Source organism: Camelina sativa, chromosome 1 (genome assembly GCF_000633955.1).
Source record: "Camelina sativa cultivar DH55 chromosome 1, Cs, whole genome shotgun sequence".
Lineage (NCBI taxonomy): Eukaryota > Viridiplantae > Streptophyta > Magnoliopsida > Brassicales > Brassicaceae > Camelina > Camelina sativa.
In genome coordinates, this window is record NC_025685.1 from 20,853,511 (window position 1) to 20,874,149 (window position 20,639).

Here is a 20,639-nt window from a genome sequence, read left to right on the forward strand (position 1 = left end):
CGTGTAGCCTATACGCGTACCACTGCCTCATACTTATATCCTTTCTCTTCTTCTTCTTTCATCCTTTTTTAGCTGTCATTTTTAAACCCAATGTGTATCCATCTTCACCGAGTGGAAATAAAAGAGGATATTGCAGAGCAAGATAAGAGATATGACACTCATGAATTCTTTTCAACTTACCAGACTGCATTTCAATAACTATATCACGCTTATTCATTTCGTCATTGAAATCTCCAGGTATCAATGTTGCAACTTCAAAAGCAGTAGGCAAGTTATATTTGGTGCCATCTTGCTCACGTGTAGACACGATTCACATATGGAAATTGGCTTTTTCTTTTTCTAAAGAAAACCTATCTCTTGCATAACGAAAATGTTGTACGTCAGGATTTATCTCATTCAACATCTTCCGTAATTTTTCAACTATTTCCTCTCTGAACTTTCTCTTTTCAGATCGATTCTCATCATCTTTACTGTAGATAAAAGAAGGATAATATAAGATCAAATACTGTAAATTGAATAAATTGTAAAATATTTTCACACATAAAATTTAGGATTTATAATTACCTCATTATCATCATTCGGTTTGCAACTTCATTTTCAGTATCAACAATGTATAACTGTTGAAACTTTGGATAGTCGCCAGGTTTGGGTTTCAAAGAACCCATTAGATGATAATTTTCGCCTTGCAGAGCAAACATAGAAGGCCCTCGACCTTTCTTTACTGAACGATCCACTTTACCTCCTATAGAGGTAAATGAGAATATCGTGTTATAAACTCTGATATTTTCTCGGAAATTTTTGGCTAATTCATCATTAGATGTTAATAACCACAACAACAAAGGTGGAGATTCTCTCCATGATGGTAGTTGAATTTGTCCATGCATGCAGCATCCACTGTATATTGGTGTTTTTGTATTCTTCCTCCTATTTAATCTTTCACCATACCAGAAAATAGCACCAAAATCTTTACATGTGTGGATAGGATCACTGTCATCATCATAAGCTGGATTTGGTTAAAAATCTGTTAATTAAATTTGACGAAACTGACTATCCGATATAGTAAAAAAATTTTGTTAAACATACCGTCTTTTGGGCTCATCGTCTTTTGTTTCTCTGTGGAACTTATATTGTTCTTGACAGTTGATTTAGGTTGACCAAACACCTTTTGTCTATGTTCAATTTTTTGTGTAATCGTTTCTGAATCAGAGTCAGAATCATTAGAATCAGATGGGTCATCAGGTTCATCTTCTTGACTACTACAGTCAAAGACTTGTTGTTCATATTCAGCTTCTGAATCATCTGAGAAACAATTTTTTTTCTATGAATATATTGAGTTGAATAAGTATTGACTATAAATTAGTAGAGAGAATAAGAAACATACCACTAACAAAATCCTCATTTTCTGAGTTGTCTTCTTCGTCAGATGTGTTATCCAAATCTCTGAACTTACTGATAGTATTGTTATACTTAGAAGGGTAAGATGAAGAAACCCTTAATGTGTCTGGTTTGAAAAGTAGGAGCTTAGTAGAATAAACACTTTTGCAATATTTTGAATAGAAAAGGTACCCAAATAAAGTGAAAAAAATCAAAATTAAAATTGTATACCAAATCTAGTTTGTTGTTTTTTACTGATATTGTCACTTGGATCTATGATAGTTGGTAGCACCGATTGAGATGTATTTTGAGTAAAGACATTCAAGGTAACTCCTTATTCATATTGCCTGCTTGATTAGTATTTACAGAATCTTTGCTTGGAGTGTCAATGATTTCTGACAAATTTGATCCATTGCCTGTATATATATATTCAAAATAAAAATATGTCTATTAGAACTAAATTATAAAGTATGCAATATATTAAAAATAGTATATGAATATACGAAAATATGACCTTTTGAATATGGACTGTTCCTTGATTTATTTATTTGAGAAGAAAAACGCCGGATTGGAGAAATGCATACGTTAGGTGTATCATAATCTGCAAAATCTATATTGGTAGGAGGTGCATATCCAGAACCTTACGAACATAAGAACTACTATGAAATAATGGATGTAAATAATTATCTATAATCTATAATTAAGAGGTACATACCATAGAGGATTTTTCTTGAAGTCGATGGTGTTAATGTATTGATTCTGCTACTATTTCTATGTGTTGACCTCCTTTCTGACCTCTCTGTAGATTTGATAACACTTGTATTACTATCACTTATATTTGTTAAATCCTTCAACATTGGACCGAATATAGAGTTGATAGGGACTGTATTATTAGATCCAATATTTTTAGGAGCTGCATCAACATGACCTGACAAAAAATAAAAAATGCATTAAATTGATGGAGCTATATGATTATGTATAATCTATACTAACGAGTTACATACCATGGAGTACTTTTCTTGAAGTGGATGGTGTTAATGCTACTTGTTTCTCATTTTTTTTTCACATGTTGACCTCCTCTGTGACTGCCCTGTAGGATTGCTAACAGTTTTATTACTTTCAGTGATATTTGTAATATCCTTCAACACTCGACGAAGTGCAGATTTCATAGGGACAATATGATTAGATCCAAGAAATGGCTGTGCTGGATATTCGTTTTCAGAAGATGTAGTTATCCGAGATTTCTTCTCTTTGTTTGGAAAATGTGGAGTTTTATGAGTTCTGTTCTCACTTTCATCTTTCCTCCGTTTCATATTCAATGATTTAACAGTATGTTTAGAAAAACTCTGGATAGTAGAAAGTATAAAAACTCTGTTTGCGTAGAATGAGATGAAGAAGGATAATTTTGTTAGTTGTTGTGATTGCGTATAATTACAATAAGTACTCAAAAAGATATTTATTCCTATTCTAGTTTCTTAGATATAATTCACATTTAATATTTTAAAGGAGTAGATTAATATGTATAATAAATTTTATAAACAATTGTGGTAAGTTATAATTGTAATGCATATATGTATTTCCTTATACCGTAAAAGGTGTCCGCGAGTGAGATTGTTTAGTTTTTAAAACATACCAAGCAAAATTAACTAAATAGCCGCCAAAATCAAGAGTACAACTAAACAAAATAACATGGTCCAACAACACTTAGGTTTAAATACATAAAAGGATAGATGCATAGGTTTCACTTATAAATATTGACTTTATCCTTGATCTACTTATGCAATGTTCCTGTGGCTTCATCATGATGTCCCATCAGGTTCCTTATGTAATACGACGCCGCGAATTCAGAGCTGAATATATTTACAATTTAGCTTAGACCTGAACATATTAAGAAGAGATTATAAATATTTGCGTTTTAAACTTACTTTGTTTTGTGATTTTCCAAACCAGCAATGTTTAGTTTTATGAAGATCCTTGATGACCCATTGAGATTGACAATGCATAGTTTCCCTATCATAGTCGAGATGTTCTATTAAATTTGATAATAGAATTTTAAACAATAAAGTCTAATATCGATAAATACCTCCAATAACACCAACATTCCAAAAACGTAGAACACAAAACACTGGCTCCGTTTTGTATGTGAGATGGCATCCTTTTAATCTCCAATAATACATAAAATAGTCAGCATACAATCCTTTTGCATAACAGTTGAGCGTGTCATTCCTATTTTTATTAAAACATAAAACCAAGATTATTATTTTCTTAGTATCTAAATATGATAATTCTAATTGATGGAGTAAAAACCAATAATCCACATGCAAAAGTGATATGTATATATTTTACTTTGTTTAACCACTGTTCATATAGCTTAAGGACTGTTTGTGCATTAGAGTAGGATTTGCATTGCATTTGCATTGTTTTTTGTTTAAACAGGTGAATTGGACTCAAGAAGCACGAAAATAGCATCTGGGATGAGAAGAGTACAGTCAATGGAGCGAATATGAGATGAATCAAGAAGAAAACCAACAAAACATGGAGCACTCGACCATCGGACTCTGAAGCACTCGACCATCGGACTCTGAAGCACTCGACCGTTTGGATGACAGCGCTCGACCGTGTGGAACTCAAGACTCGACCGGTGGAAAGCAGAAGGATGAACACTCGACCAAACCCACTCGACCACATCTGGTCGAGTACATCGAGCCGCCTTGCTATTTTGTCTGGTAGCCAAATCAGGGCTTCATTCCCCCTCTATATATACTCTTTGTACCCCAGGGCCGCAAAAAAAACCCTCTTTAGCCAAAAAAGTCTCTGTAGCCACCAAAAAACCTAGTTCTTACCCCTTAAGGGTTTTTAGGATTTATTAACTGCTTTGCACCTTTTATTTACTGTTTTTCTCAGATTTCTATACTTTGTAAGTTCCATAACTTTCAGTGTATTGAGAATCTGAGCTTGCTTCTCTATATTAAGTTGTTGTTCATCATTTCATCATGCTTATCATGCTAGTTTCATCATTTTCTAGGTTTATGTTGATCATCATCATGTTTTGTTCATCTGAGTAGTAAGTTAGGATTTTGGAGATGGATTAGGCTGGTTTAGGGCTGTGGTAGTCTAGAATGGTCAAGCTTGCTTGTTTAAATATCTCTTGTGGGTTGGGTGTGCTCTAAGCTGTTCTTATATCTGAGAGGGTAAGAGCATATCTTAAGCTTCCTAGCATCACACCAATGTCTAGGTTGTTAGATAAAGCCAACACTGGAGATTATCATGCTTGTCCCAAGAGATTGGTTGCACATGGTGGTTTTTGACAAGTAATGGTCCGGTTCTTAATGCCTGTTCAATATGGTTTCACCAATGAGATTTGGGTTAGGATGTTACTGTAACTTGATCACTTCTGTCATGAGAGTGGATAAGTGAGTCATTAAGATCATTGTCTAGAGATATCTCAGGTTTGTTCATAGCCACAGCCTGAACACTAGCCCATGAATCCATCTATAGAAACCTTCTTTATCATTTGATTGTTTACTTATCACATATTAGCTTGTTTCGTTGCATTTGTTTCAGTTTAAGTTTGTCAAGATTGCATCTGTTCTTCGTCAAAACCCACTCGACCAGTCACACGGTCGAGTGCTTGATCGAGCACCTTCGGGTTGTTCATTTATTTTCTGTTCCATTTCAATTTTGCACATTTACTTTTACTTATGTTGGTTTAATTTCAGCATTGCTTACTTTATTTACTTGCATTTTAATTTCTGTTTCAGCATCTTACTTTCTGCATTTACATTATTTTCATCAAACTGTTTCACCAAAACCACTTTCATACTTGGCTTATCTTGGATTACTGTTCATACTCTGATTGCATACACATCTCACACTTTATTGATTGACATCTCTTATACTACAACTGCATAAGAGAACTGAAACCTCTTCCACTTGATCATATCATTTCTTATGTCTTTGTTTGCTGGTTTGCATACATTCATTGCATAAGTACCACCATTTACCACACACCTACTTTAAAAAAGATAAGTTTCAATTGGCGCCGTTGCCATTAGTGTGTTGATTTGTTTCATTTCGGGTTTACATCGATCCAAGATTAAGTTATGTTACTAATTGTTCACCACTATCACAATTTTGGTTGATTATTTTGAGTTTCAGGTACACCACTCGAGCATACACTCGATCGAGTGACCTCCGACTCAGTGATCGAGTACAAGTCAGTCAGTTAGCCAATCGACCAGGCCACTCGAGCAAGTACACGATCGAGTGTCAGTCTGAGCAGTTGGTCGGGTTAGTTGATGCAGACAAGATCAAAGGGGAATCAGAACTTGCAGAAGTATATAGATCACATCAATCGCCTACCAAGTGACTTGCGACAGCAGAAAACCAGGATCCTTCAAGAACAAGAGCAACAACTACTGATGGATCCACCTATGCAAAGACCAAGACAAATTGGAGCAGGAGATGCTCCAAATACTCATACACAAAGAGCAGGAATAGTTCCTCCTGCAGTGGCAAACAATAATTTTGAAATCAAAAGTGGGCTCATCACAATGATTCAGTCAAACCAGTTCCATGGTCTGCCAATGGAAGATCCTTTAGACCACCTTGATGAATTTGACAGGCTCTGTGGCCTAACCAAGATCAATGGTGTAAGTGAAGACAGTTTCAAGCTCAGACTATTTCCTTTTTCCCTTGGAGACAAGGCTCACTTGTGGGAGAAGACCTTACCAACAGGAGCCATCACCAATTGGGATGGATGCAAGAAAGCCTTCTTGGCCAAGTTCTTCTCCAATGCAAGGACATCAAGGTTGAGGAATGAGATTTCTGGTTTTGCACAGAAGAACAATAAAACTTTCTGTGAAGCTTGAGAAAGGTTCAAGGGTTATCACACTCAGTGCCACACCATGGGTTCAGCAATGAGTCCCTACTTAGCACACTATAAAGAGGAGTTCTACCAAAGATCAGAATGTTGCTGGACTCTGCATCAAATGGGAACTTTCTCAACAAACATGTGGATGAAGGATGGGAACTGGTAGAAAACTTGGCCCAGTCAGATGGAAATTATAATGAAGATTATGATAGAACTGTAAGATTTGTGGATTCAGCCCTAGATGAGAAATACAAGAAGGATATAAAGATTGTGAATGACAAGTTAGACAAGGTTCTGCTCAGTCAACAGAAGAACATTCACTTTCTTGCTGAGGAGGACACAACAATTCAAGATGGGGAGAATGAGGTAGCTGAGCTATGTTACATCCAGAACCAATGAGGTTTCAAGCCATATAACCAGTTTAAGAACAACAATTGTCTTATAGAAGTACAAATGTGGCAAATCCACATGACCAAGTCTATCCACCACAACAAGCACAACAACAGTACAATTATGTGCCTAAACAACAGAACCAAGGTTACCAGGGTCAAATGTGTCCTCCACCAGGGTTTCAGACCACCCAAGCCCAGAAACCAGACTTAAAAACATTGATGCAGCAGCTGTTGCTTAACCAAGCCACTGGTCAGATGGAAGCCTCCAAGAAGTTTGTTGAGGTAAACAAGAGGCTAGACACCACTTATTCTGATCTGTATACCAAGTTTAACACTCTACAATCCAAAGTCATGACAATGGAAAGCAAGCTCAAAGGGAAAGCAGTTGAACAAACTACTGAATTTGTCAGTGCTATTAATCTACGCAGTGGAAGGACACTACCAGAGAGGGTTGGTATCTTGCCAGTCACTAAGGACAGTGAAGATCCAGATGGGGAGGAGTTTCAGCCAAGAGCAACTCAGAATGAAAAACAGGCAGAGCTCGATCACCCACTCGAAGAGGCAAACGACCGAGTGAGTGATCAAGCAGGTGGTCGAGTGCCTACCCAAGAGAAGGTCAAACCAGCTGCTACCAAAGAAAAGGAAGTCTGGTTTGTTCCCCCTTCTTACAAGCCCCCATTGCCTTTTCCAGGAAGGTTTAAGAAGCAAATGGTAGAGAAGTACAAGGCACTGTTTGATAAGCAAGTCAGAGAGATTGAGCTTAAGATGCCTTTGATATATGCTTTTGCTTTGATCCCACCTTACCAGAAGTTCTTGAAAGATGCTGATGGAAAGAATAAAGGAAGTCCAAGGGATGGTAGTTCTCAGTCATGAATGCAGTGCCATAATCCAGAAGCAAGTGAATCCTCAGAAATTGAGAGATCTTGGTTCCTTTACATTAGCCTGCTCCATTGGACCTCTAACCTTCAATAGATGCCTTTGTGATTTGGGAGCTTCAGTCAGTCTGATACCCTTATCAGTAGCCAAGCGCCTGGGGTTTACAAGATATAAGCCTTGCAATATATCATTAATCTTAGCAGATAGATCAGTAAGGCTACTAAATGGTGTATTAAAGGACCTACCAGTCAGGATTGGATCAGTGGAGGTCCCAACAGACTTTGTAGTTTTAGAAATGGATGAAGAACCAAAAGATCCTTTGATCTTGGGTAGGCCTTTCCTAACTACAACAGGGGCTATAATTGATGTAAGGAAGGGAAAAATTGATCTAAATTTAGGAGAAGACTTCAGGATGATACTTGACATTGTTGAGGCTATGAAAAAACCAACAATTGAAGGAAAAGTCTTTTGGGTTGAAGAAATGGAGGAACTAGCAGGAGAATTGATGGAAGAGCTATCAGAACAGGATCACCTCAAAACTGTTCTAACCAAAAGTGGAGAAGATGGGTTCCTCTATGAAGAAACCAAGGTTTTTGAGGAGATATTGGATTCCCACAGGAGGTCTGACACCCCAGAAACATTTGAAGAATTGGCAATATCAAGAGAAGAAGTCTGGTCAGTTGGGGTTGGAGAAGCACAGTGCTCGACCCCACACTCGAACGAGCACTCGATCGAGCACCTATATCACCCGGTCGTGTGCCTTGCCGAGTCACTCACAGATGACTGGTCTGAACTTAAGGCACCAAAAGTGGAGCTAAAACCACTCCCATCTGGTCTAAGGTATTTGTTTCTGGGAGTTAACTCTACTTATCCTGTGATAGTAATTGCTAGTTTGAGTAATGAAGAGCTTGATCTGCTAGTAACTGAACTTAGAAAGTTTAGAAAGGCTATTGGCTATTCCTTGGATGATATCAAAGGGATTTCACCTAGTCTTTGCATGCACAAAATTCACCTTGAAAATTAATCTTATTCTAGCATAGAACCCCAAAGAAGACTTAACCCAAACCTTAAGGAAGTGGTAAAGAAAGAGATCCTTAAACTACTATGTGCTTGTGTGATCTACCCTATCTCTGATAGTACTTGGGTCTCACCAGTGCATTGTGTGACCGAAAAAGGTGGAATCACTGTGGTTAAGAATGATCAAGATGAATTAATCCCTACAAGGACTATAACAGGACATAAGATGTGTATTGATTACAGAAAGCTTAACTCTGCATCTAGAAAATATCATTTTCATCTCCCTTTTATTGATCAAATGCTTGAAAGGCTAGCTAATCACACTCATTACTGTTTCCTGGATGGTTATTCTGGATTTTTCCAAATACCAATCCATCCTAATGATCAAGAAAATACAACATTCACATGTCCATATGGTACTTTTGCTTATAGAAGAATGCCATTTGGACTATGTAATGCACCAACTACTTTTCAAAGATGCATGATGTCTATCTTTTCTGATCTTATTGAGGATGTTGTTGAAGTTTTCATGGATGATTTCTCTGTCTATGGGGACTCTTTCTCTTCTTGTCTAGCTAACCTATGCAGGGTTTTAAAAAGGTGTGAAGAGACAAATCTGGTTCTGAACTGGGAAAAATGCCACTTCATGGTTCACGAAGGGATAGTTCTTGGTCATAAGATTTCAGAGAAATGTATTGAGGTTGACAAGGCTAAAATTGAAGTCATAGTCCAACTTCAACCACCAAGGACAGTTAGGGACATAAGAAGCTTTCTAGGTCATGCTGGTTTCTACAGGAGGTTTATCAAAGACTTTTCTAAGATTGCTAGACCATTAACAAGGTTGCTATGCAAGGAAACTGAGTTCAATTTCGATGAAGAGTGTTTGAAGGCTTTCAAGGAGATCAAGACTGCTTTAATATTAGCACCATAGTTCAATCTCCAAACTGGGATCTTCCATTTGAAATCATGTGTGATGCTTCTGATTTTGATGTGGGAGCAGTCTTGGGACAGAAAAAGGACAAGAAGCTGCATGTTATACACTATGCAAGCAGAACTTTGGATGAGACTCAAGGGAGGTATTCAACCACAGAAAATGAGATTTTGGCAGTTGTATTTGCATTTGAAAAGTTCAGAAGCTACCTGGTGGGTTCCAAGGTGATAGTGTACACTGATCATGCTGCTTTGAGACATATTTACTCAAAGAAAGACACCAAACCCAGGTTGTTAAGATGGATCCTGCTCCTACAAGAATTTGACATGGAGATAGTGGATAAGAAGGGTATAGAGAATGGAGTAGCTGATCACTTGTCCACAATGCGGATAGAAGAGGTTATACCTATTGATGATTCAATGCCAGAAGAGAGACGGATGCAATTGGAGGCCACTCGATCGCCCACTCGAACTCACACTCGATCGAGTGTGTTAGGGGACTCAATCGATCAGGACTAGATGGAGGAGTGGATGGCAGTAGACAGTGGATATTTGCCTTGGTATGCTGACATAGTGAACTACAAGGTTTGTGAAGAATTTCCAGAAGACATAGACCCTTATAAAAAGAAGAAACTGCTCAAGGATGTCAACAATTACTATTGGGATGAGCCTTATCTATACAAGAAGGGACAGATGGCCTGTTTAGAAGATGCATAGCAGAAAGTGAAATAGAAAGAGTTTTGAAGCACTGTCATGGTTCACCTTATGGAGGACATTTTGCAACATTCAAAACTGCCCAAAAGGTTCTACAAACAGGTCTATGGTGGCCAACCCTGTTCAAGGACACTCATAAGTTCATTACAAGCTGTGATGCCTGCCAAAGGATGGGAAATATTACCAGACGGTATAAGATGCCCCAAAACCCAATTCTGGAAGTTGAGATATTTGATGTTTGGGGAATTGACTTCATGGGTCCTTTTAACCCACCATCAAATGACAATGTTTACATATTGGTAATTGTGGACTATGTCTCCAAGTGGGTTGAAGCTACAACGAGCCCCACCAATGATCACACAGTGGTTCTTAAACTTTTCAAAACCATAATCTTCCCAAGATATGGAGTTCCAAGGGTTGTGATCAGTGATGGGGGGACTCATTTCATTAACAAGGTCTTTGAGGTAATGTTGAAGAAGTATGGAGTTAAACACAAGGTATCTACAGCTTATCACCCTCAAACAAGTGGGCAAGTGGAGGTCTCAAACAAGCAGATCAAAGCAATTCTATCAAGGATAGTGGGAGAAACAAGGAAAGATTGGTCTAGCAAACTTGATGAAACACTTTGCGCCTATAGAACAGCTTTTAAGACTCCAATAGGAAGAACCCCATTTCAGCTTGTTTATGGAAAATCTTTCCATCTTCCTGTTGAAGTAGAGTATAAAGCTCTGTGGGCAATCAAACTTTTGAATCTGGATTTAGAAACAGCCCAAGCCAAGAGACGCCTTGATCTGCATGAACTTGAAGAGATAAGACTAGAAGCTTATGTGAAACATATCTTTTTTGGTGGTTTTGAAATACTTATGAATGTATGAATGATGCAATCGGACAACATACACAAGCTGAAACCAAAGATATATATAATAAGGTGGAATGCAAGAGGTTTCAATTACTCTTATGCAGTTGCAGTATAAGAGATGTCAATCCATAATGAGTATGATGCAAGCAGTCAAGATGTAAACACTTATCTAAGTTAAGCCAAATATGAAAATGGTTTTGGTGTATCAGTTTGATGATAGAAATGTAAATGCAAAATGTAAAACTAACAAGTTAACAGTTTAAATGCAAAATAATAACTGAAACTAAGATATGCAATGAAACAAGAATGAAACTAGAAAGATGCAGGACATAAAACAAGAACTTGGGAACAGACTCGAGCAAGAACTCGATCGTATGCTCGATCGAGTACAAGGTCGAGTGGGAAGCTACGAAGAACAGAAATAGAACTTAACAATCAAACTGAGCAGGTAGAAAGTAAATCAAACAGAAAACGGATAACAATAATCAACTAGAGAAATCAATAAACACAGAAGGTCCTAGGGATAGATTCATGGGCTGGAATTGACCTATACTAATCTAAACTGACCAACAAACCTCAATCAACAGTGAGCTACCTCTAGACAATGATCTTCCAATACTTGTTAATCCATTCTCATGACAATAACAATCAAGCTTAGATACTCCTAGATCTAGTTCTCACTAGCTATTGCATATAAAAGCAGGCATAAAGATCCAGATCATCATATGTCAAAAACCTTCCTACACAACCAATATCTTGGGATATGAACAGTAATCTCTAGTATTAGTATTATCCAGAAGCTTAAACATTGGTATGATGCTAAGCAACCTTGGATTTGTTCTTAACCTCTCAGATATAAGAACATCTTAGAGCACACCCAACCCAGAAGAGATATTTAAACAATCAAGCTTGGTCAGTCTAAACTTACATAACTCTCATCCAGCCTAATCCATCCCTAATATCCTAACACACTACTCATATGAACAACACATGATGAGCAAAATCATAAACCGTAAATCAGTGAAACTTCCATGATTAAAAAGATAAGATGAAGGTCTACAAATTTGTTCAAGGAAATAAACTTAAAAGTGTTTATGATGTAAACTTAAAAGCTAAATCCCCAAAAGGGTAAAAATTAGGTTTTTGTGATATTTTTCCTCTGTAAAGTGGCTTGTCAGCGGCCATAGAGTACAAAGGGTATATATAGAAAAGTAGGACATCCCTAAAGTGGCTACAGGACAAAATAGAGAGGCGGCTCGGTTGACTCGACCAGGTGCTCGGTCGAGTGCATGGTCGAGTCAGGTCTTCTTCTGCTCCTTTCAGTCGGTCGAGTCCCTCTCAGCACACGATCGAGTGTCTGGTCGAGTGAACTCCCGGACCTTGATTCTTTTCTGCTCTAGCTCCTTTGTCTGCTTCTCTTGATGACTTCACTCTCCCTCAGCACTTATCCATGCTCCATTGGGTCCTAAATCACTTGTTTATGCAAGAAACAATGCAATGCAATGCAAATCTACCCTAATGCATAAACAGCCCTAAAACTACTCAATGATGACCTAACAAGCTAGTAAAACATGCAAAATGTGTAAATAAACTAAGGTAGGACAAGGTAAAATATGTGAACATCAACACCCCCAAACTTAGTCTTTGCTTACCCTCAAGCAAACAAACAAGACATGAGTTGGAAAGTGAGGTTTGAAAGTGGGATCTCAGAACCTTAAACATGCTAATAGACTACCTAGAATCAATGTCCAAGTTACTAGTACTAGGATGCAAGGTGAATGAGCTGTACTTAAAGATTTTAGACAAGCCTTTCACTACCTTAACTGATTCAAGCCTTAGACTTCAATATGCATTCAAATCAACCATTTCCTTTAACATTCATTAAACAAGAACATGAATCAGCTTATGCAATGCTTAAACTCATTTGGCTTGGTAATAAGGGTTTAGAGACAAAAATGGTCTCTCTTTTAAGTGGGGCTTATCAATAACAAGGGTTCTCTCACAAAAAGTGGATTGAGCTTTAGAAGAAGGCTAAAGGTAAGATCACTTAGACACATACAAGAACAGAACCTTGTCTACCCAAAGGCACCCAAAGTGTTTGTTCCTAATCATTCTAAACCCATGATGTCCTATTTCTACCCTTTAACTTCATCTTTTCTCTTTTGCCCTTTTTCTCTTTGTTTTTCTGTCCTAGGAGGGGTTTCTTATTTGATTTCTCTTAGTGGAATGGGGTTTCTTTCTTATTTGCTAAGGTTCTTACTCTTACTTGTTCCCCAAGTCATAAAGCTTTTCTATAGACTCTTCTTTTCTTTCTTTCTTTTCTTTGACCAGAACCTTACTTAGAACTTTCAATGCTCCCATTCTTTCACTTAGAGTTTGGATTTTCTTGAAAACATTTCCCTCCTAAGGACTTTACCCTTTCCTTTCTCTTTTCACTCTTTTATTTTCTTTTTTACTCACCAAATCCCTAACCCAGAATTTAAGCCACCTAGTCCTATCTAGTTTGAAGAATGCAAACTAGAACTACACAAGGTTTTATTCTTGTCAGTTCAAACCTAACACTTTCTACCAAGCTCAATCCCAAAATAGGCCTTACACACACAAGATTTAACATGGCTTGAAAGAAGGGTTGGTTAAGGGTAGGGGAAAACTGATTCAATGATGAAATCAGCTACTTGGATCAACAAGAGTGGTGAAAGTGGGAAAAGATGATCCAAATATGTATAAAGTATCCATGAGTATAAAGCAATGCACAAACTGATAATTAATAGTCAATATTAGGTTCTTATAAATAGGAAATGGTTTCATATCACCACATGCTTCAGTTTAGACAGAATGCGATATAGGAATTCTAGACTTGGTTCAATCTTATGTTTCTAACTACTCAACTAGCATCAAAGTACTATTAACTTGGCATTGATCCTAGCTTAGTGAATTCAAGCAAGTTAACAAGGCTAAACTCATCATAGATCCCTAATACAAATATGAAACAGTCCTAGATGAAACATGCTAAACAAGATCCTAATATGCAATGCAAACTACATGAACACTCTGTTTTTTAGAGATTTTTGTGAAAAAAATTTCAAATTTGTTTTTTGGTTTTTCTATGCCTTAGATGAAATGCAAATTCTAATATGATAATGCTAAAATTTGAACTAAGAAAATAGAAAACAATGTCAAATGTCATCTCAAACCCTCTCCCAAACTTAAATTACACAGTCCCTTGTGTAAGAGAATTTTGAAAGAGGATTCACGACTTAAAATAAAACAGAACAAGAAATGCAATGCTATTTACAAGGTAAAGGTGAAATTGGTACCTTATGGATTTTGGAAGAATCTGTCCACAAACTTTATAATTCACTATGTCAGCATACCAGGGTAAGTCTTCACTGTCAACTGCCATCTATTCCTCCATCTGGTCCTGCTCGATCGGGTGTCCAAACACACTCGCTCGAGTGCATGCTCGAGTGGTGGGTCGAGTAGTTTCAAGCTGCATCAGCTTTTCTTCAGGCATTGAATCATCAATCGGTATTGCCTCGTCGATCTGCATTCTGGACAAATGATCAGCTACTCCATTCTCTATACCCTTCTTATCCACTATTTGCATATCAAATTCTTGTAGAAGCAAGATCCACCTTAAAAGCCTAGGTTTGGTGTCTTTGTTTGAGTAAATGTGCCTCAAAGCAGCATGATCAGTATACATAATCACCTTGGAACCCACTAGGTAGCTTCTGAACTTCTTAAATGAAAACACTACTGCCAAAAGTTCCTATTCTGTGGTTAAATATATCCCTTGGGTTTCATCTAAAGTTCTGCTTGCATAATGTATAACATGCAGCTTCTTGTCCTTCTTTTGTCCCAAGACTGCTCCTACAACAAAATCAGAAGCATCACACATGATTTCAAATGGTAGATCCCAGTTTGGGGCTTGAACTATTGGTGTTGATATCAAAGCAGCCTTGATCTCCTTAAAAGCTTTCAAACATTCTTCATCAAAGTTGAACTCAGTTTCCTTGCACAACAAACTTGTCAAGGGCCTAGCAATCTTGGAAAAATCCTTGATAAATCTCCTGTAGAACCCAGCATGTCCCAGGAAACTTCTTATGTCTTTTACTGTCTTTGGTGGTTGAAGTTGTACCATGACTTCAATTTTTGCTTTATCAACCTCAATCCCCTTCTCTGAAATCTTATGTCCAAGAACTATCCCCTCTTGAACCATGAAGTGATATTTTTCCCAGTTCAGAACCAGATTTGTCTCTTCACACCTTTTTAGAACCCTGCATAGGTTAGTTAGACAGAAGAGAAAGAGTCTCCATAGACAGAGAAGTCATCCATGAAAACTTCAACAGCATCCTCAATAAGATCAGAAAAGATAGACATCATGCATCTTTAGAAGGTACCTGGTGCATTACATAGTCCAAATGGCATTCTTCTATAAGCAAAAGTACCATATGGGCATGTGAATGTTGTCTTTTGTTGATCATTAGGATGAATTGGTATTTGGAAAAATCTAGAGTATCCATCCAAGAAACAGTAATGGGTGTGATTAGCTAGCCTTTCAAGCATTTGATCAATAAATGGGAGATGGAAATGATCTTTTCTAGAAGCTGAGTTAAGTTTTCTGTAGTCAATACACATCCTATGTCGTGTTATGGTTCTAGTTGGGATTAATTCATCTTGATCATTCTTAACTTTAGTAATTCCTCCCTTTTTGGGCACACAGTGTACTGGTGAGACCCAAGTACTATCTGAGATAGGGTAGATCACACCAGCACCAAGCAGCTTGAGAATCTCTTTCTTTACTACTTCTTTAAGGTTTAGATTAAGTCTTCTTTAGGGTTCTATGTTGGAATAAGATTCATTTTCAAGATGAATTCTATGCATGCAAAGACTAGGTGAAATTCCCTACATATCATCCAAGGAATAGCCTATAGCTCTCCTAAACTTTCTAAGCTCAGCAACTAGCAAATCAAGCTCTTCATTACTCAAACTAGCATTTACTATTACTGGATAAGTAGAGTTAATTCCCAGAAATACGTACCTTAGCCCAGAAGAGAGTGGTTTGAGTTCCACTTTTGGTGCTTTTAGCTCAGACCAGTCATCAGTGAGAGTTTTGGCTAAGTGCTCGGTCGAGTACTTCCTCCGCTCGAGCGAGTATATGCTAGAGTGCTGCTTCTGCTCGATCGAGTACATACTCGAGTGCGCGGTCGAGCTCTCTGTGTTTATGATCTGAACTGACCAAACTTCCTCTCTTGATACTGGTAACCCCTCAAATTCTTCTGGAATATCACATTCTCTCTAAGAGTCTAACATTTCTTCGTAAGCCTTGGTTTCTCTATATAAGTACCCTTTTTCCCCATTTTTGGTCAAAGCAGTTTTAAGGTGATCTTGTTTTGATAATTCTTCCATCAGCTCCCCTGCTAATTTGTCCATATCTTCAACCCAAAAGATTTGTCCTCCAATTGTTGGTTTCTTCATGGTCTCTAAAATGTCAAATGTCATCCTGAAGTCCTCTCCCAAGTTGAGATCAATTTTACCCTTCCTTACATCTACAATAGCTCCTGATGTGGCTAGAAATGGTTTTCATAGGATCAGAGGATATTTAGGTTCCTCATCCATTTCCACAACAACAAAGTTTGTTGGGATTTCTACTGTTCCAACTCTTACTAGTAAGTCCTCCAAAACACCATGTGGCAATCTTACTGATATATCAGCTAAGATCAGGGATATATTGCATGGCTTGTACCTTGTAAACCCTACGCGCTTTGCAACTGACAGGGGCATTAGGCTGACTGAAGCTCCCAAATCACAGAGGCATCTGTTGAAAGTCAGTGGACCGATGGAGCAAGGCAGTGTGAAAGAACCTGGATCTCTTAACTTCCGTGGGTTTACCTGTTTTTGGATTATAGCACTACACTCATCGCTAAGAACTACCATTCCTTGAACTTCATTGATCCTTTCAATTACAACATCTTTCAGGAATTTCTGATAGGGAGGAATCAAAGCAAAGGCATCCTAAACTCAATTTCTCTAACTTGTTTGTCAAACAGTGCCTTATACTTTTCAAACATCTGCTTCTTAAATCTTCCTGGGAAAGGTAGTGGAGGCTTATAAGGGGGTGGGATGAACCGGACTTCTTTTTCCTTGGTAGCAGCTGGGTTGAGCATTTCACACATTGATTTTCTTAAACATTGATTTGAAGCAGTAAACAGCTATGTTACTCTTTCTAGGGTCAAAATATGTAACAATCCAATGCATTTGACTAATTATAAGAGTTCGAGTTGAATTTGGAGTGTTTAGACACCACTTTTACCCATTTTGTCCCGAAACAGGCTAAAACCGAGAAAACATTGATTCTACGAAGTAAACAGCGTTGTTATAATTTCTAGGGTCAGAATATGTGACATTCCAATGCATTTGACTAATTGTAAGAGTTTGGATGAATTTGGAGTGTTTAGACAACACTTAAACCCGTTTTATCCCAAAACAGGTTTAAACCGAGAAAACAGGCTAAAACCGAGAGAAAACATTGATTCGAAGCAGTAAACAGCTATGTTACTCTTTCTAGGGTCAAAATATGTAACAATCCAATGCATTTGACTAATTATAAGAGTTTCGGTTGAACTTGGAGTGTTTAGACACCACTTTTACCCATTTTGTCCCGAAACAGGCTAAAACCGAGAAAACATTGATTCGAAGCAGTAAACAGCTATGTTACTCTTTCTAGGGTCAAAATATGTAACAATCCAATGCATTTGACTAATTATAAGAGTTTCGGTTGAACTTGGAGTGTTTAGACACCACTTTTACCCATTTTGTCCCGAAACAGGCTAAAACCGAGAAAACATTGATTCGAAGCAGTAAACAGCTATGTTACTCTTTCTAGGGTCAAAATATGTAACAATCCAATGCATTTGACTAATTATAAGAGTTTCGGTTGAACTTGGAGTGTTTAGACACCACTTTTACCCATTTTGTCCCGAAACAGGCTAAAACCGAGAAAACATTGATTCGAAGCAGTAAACAGCTATGTTACTCTTTCTAGGGTCAAAATATGTAACAATCCAATGCATTTGACTAATTATAAGAGTTTCGGTTGAACTTGGAGTGTTTAGACACCACTTTTACCCATTTTGTCCCGAAACAGGCTAAAACCGAGAAAACATTGATTCGAAGCAGTAAACAGCTATGTTACTCTTTCTAGGGTCAAAATATGTAACAATCCAATGCATTTGACTAATTATAAGAGTTTCGGTTGAACTTGGAGTGTTTAGACACCACTTTTACCCATTTTGTCCCGAAACAGGCTAAAACCGAGAAAACATTGATTCTACGAAGTAAACAGCGTTGTTATAATTTCTAGGGTCAGAATATGTGACATTCCAATGCATTTGACTAATTGTAAGAGTTTGGATGAATTTGGAGTGTTTAGACAACGTTTAAACTCGTTTTATCCAAAAAGAGGCTTAAACTGAGAAAACATGCTAAAACCGAGAGAAAACATTGATTCGAAGCAGTAAACAGCTATGTTACTCTTTCTAGGGTGAAAATATGTAACAATCCAACGCATTTGACTAATTACAAGAGTTCGGGTTGAATTTGGAGTGTTTAGACACCACTTTTACCCATTTTGTCCTGAAACAGGGTAAAACCAAGAAAACATTGATTCTACGAAGTAAACAGCGTTGTTACAGTTTCTAGGGTCAGAATTGTGACAATTTCAATGCATTTGACTAATTGTAAGAGTTTGGGATGAAATTGGAGTGTTTAGATAACACTTAAACCCGTTTTATCCCAAAACAGGCTTAAACCTAGAAAACAGGCTAAAACCGAGAGAAAACATTGATTCGAAGCAGTTAACAGCTATATTACTTTTTATAGGGTCAAAATATGTAACAATCTAAGCATTTGACTAATTATAAGAGTTCGGGTTGAATTTGGACTGTTTAGACACCACTTTTACCCATTTTGTCCCGAAACAGATTAAAACCGAGAAAACATTGATTCGAAGCAGTTAACAGCTATATTACTTTTTATAGGGTCAAAATATGTAACAATCTAAGCATTTGACTAATTATAAGAGTTCGGGATGAATTTGGAGTGTTTAGACCACTTATACCCATTTTGTCCCGCAATAGGCTAAAACCGAGAAAACGTTGATTCTAAGCAGTAAACAGCGTTGTTACAGTTTTTAGCGTTAGAATGTGTGACATTCCAATGCATTTGACTAATTGTAAGAGTTCGGGATGAATTTGGAGTGTTTAGACCACTTATACCCATTTTGTCCTGCAACAGGTTAAAACCGAGAAAACGTAGATTTTAAGTAGTAAACAGCGTTGTTACAGTTTCTAGGGTCAGAATGTGTGACATTCTAATGCATTTGACTAATTGTAATAGTTCGGGATGAATTTGGAGTGTATACAATGATTATATTCTAAACTCTAAATATAAAGTAAAGAAGTCAAACCTAAAAAAAAATGTAAAAATTAACTTAACATATTATAGTTGTGTAAAAGAGGATAAAAACGAAAATGGTCAAGATAAATGAAATTTTTGAAAAGGACTTATCTAGAAAAAAATATCTTTAACAATTTCTCAATATTAAAAGAATCCTTATATTTACTTACATTTAATTACATAATATAATATTGTAGACTTTTTTGTGAATCCTTATATTTATTTATATTTTAAAAAGAGTTTAAATAATAAAAGTTTTAAGCACAATTACAATCTTAAAAAGATTTGCACACAGATTTTACGATTTTTTATAGTTTAAATAGTAATTTGTACTCAATTCTTTTTTTTTTCAATTTTTTTGTTGAGAATTTGGGAAGGGCATTTAGCCTTCAAAATTGCCTCGTTAGAAGGGCTAAATGTAGTTTAAGCCTGGAATGTTATGGAGCTTAAGCCTCCTTCTGAGGGAAATAAGCAGAGCTTGTCCCAGATAATGCAGTGGAGACCCTTGCTCTCTTGTTTGGTGTTCCACAAACGTAGTTTCGGTTTTGGTTTTTCCGATTTTTAAAATAACGAAACCAAGCGGTTTGTAAATGCTGGTTGGGTTTCAGTTTAGCATTTTAGGCTTGGTTCTGTTCGACTGTTTCGGTGGCAGTACCCAACTCAGAAGTACTCAGTCATAAATCAGACAACTCATTTGAAATCAACAAAATCTCGCAAGAAAGCCAGTGAACAGAAGTGGTTTGAAGAAGGCAAATTGTAAAAAGAAGTAATATTATCTAACAAAGAAAGTCTAGCAGTTGTGTGTTTTGGAGGGTGTTTTGGACGTGTGAAAGACATTTATTTTAAAATATTATACCATTGAGCGCCTAAGATAACTGGATCTTATAGCCCAAAGCTGCTTCCCAACAGCTTCCATGTCCGGGCGCTCTTTTTTTGTAGGAGCAGCACATTGAAATGCCAAACTGAACATCTTCCTTAGTATCTTCTCGTCCACTCGTTCCCTCGCGTTCGGATCCACCAGTTCATACACTTTCCCTTCATTGTACTTGTCGAATGCCTACCAGAACCGCAAAGTCGATTTAGTAAGGGATGCAAGTATGAGAAGAAAACAAAATATATATATATATATATATATATATATATATAT

General features: G+C 37.2%; 2 protein-coding genes across 2 annotated transcripts in view; both read right to left on the reverse strand.

Moving 5' to 3' along the window:
- LOC109128508 (uncharacterized mitochondrial protein AtMg00860-like) lies at positions 14,805 to 16,513 on the reverse strand. Its single transcript, XM_019235108.1, has 2 exons — positions 16,383 to 16,513; positions 14,805 to 15,312 (listed from the first exon to the last, which is right to left on the reverse strand). The coding sequence occupies exons 1-2, from the start codon at positions 16,511 to 16,513 to the stop codon at positions 14,805 to 14,807; spliced, it is 639 nt and encodes a 212-aa protein (XP_019090653.1).
- LOC104700073 (calmodulin-binding receptor-like cytoplasmic kinase 3) overlaps positions 20,204 to 20,639 on the reverse strand; it is a gene marked incomplete in the record, with an annotated part of 5,669 nt that continues 5,233 nt past the window's right edge. The window contains 1 exon segment of the mRNA XM_019229018.1: positions 20,204 to 20,549. Within this exon segment, the coding sequence (XP_019084563.1) occupies positions 20,343 to 20,549 (207 nt within the window).

What these genes read in the sequence shown, in the direction of transcription:
- LOC109128508 (XM_019235108.1), bottom strand. Translation starts at nt 16,513, where the DNA reads ATGAAGAAACCAACAATTGGAGGACAAATCTTTTGGGTTGAAGATATG. An exon ending in ACCAAAAATGGGGAAAAAGG is followed by an intron (nt 15,313 to 16,382) that starts GTACTTATATAG and finishes TAACCTATGCAG; the next exon opens with GGTTCTAAAAAGGTGTGAAG.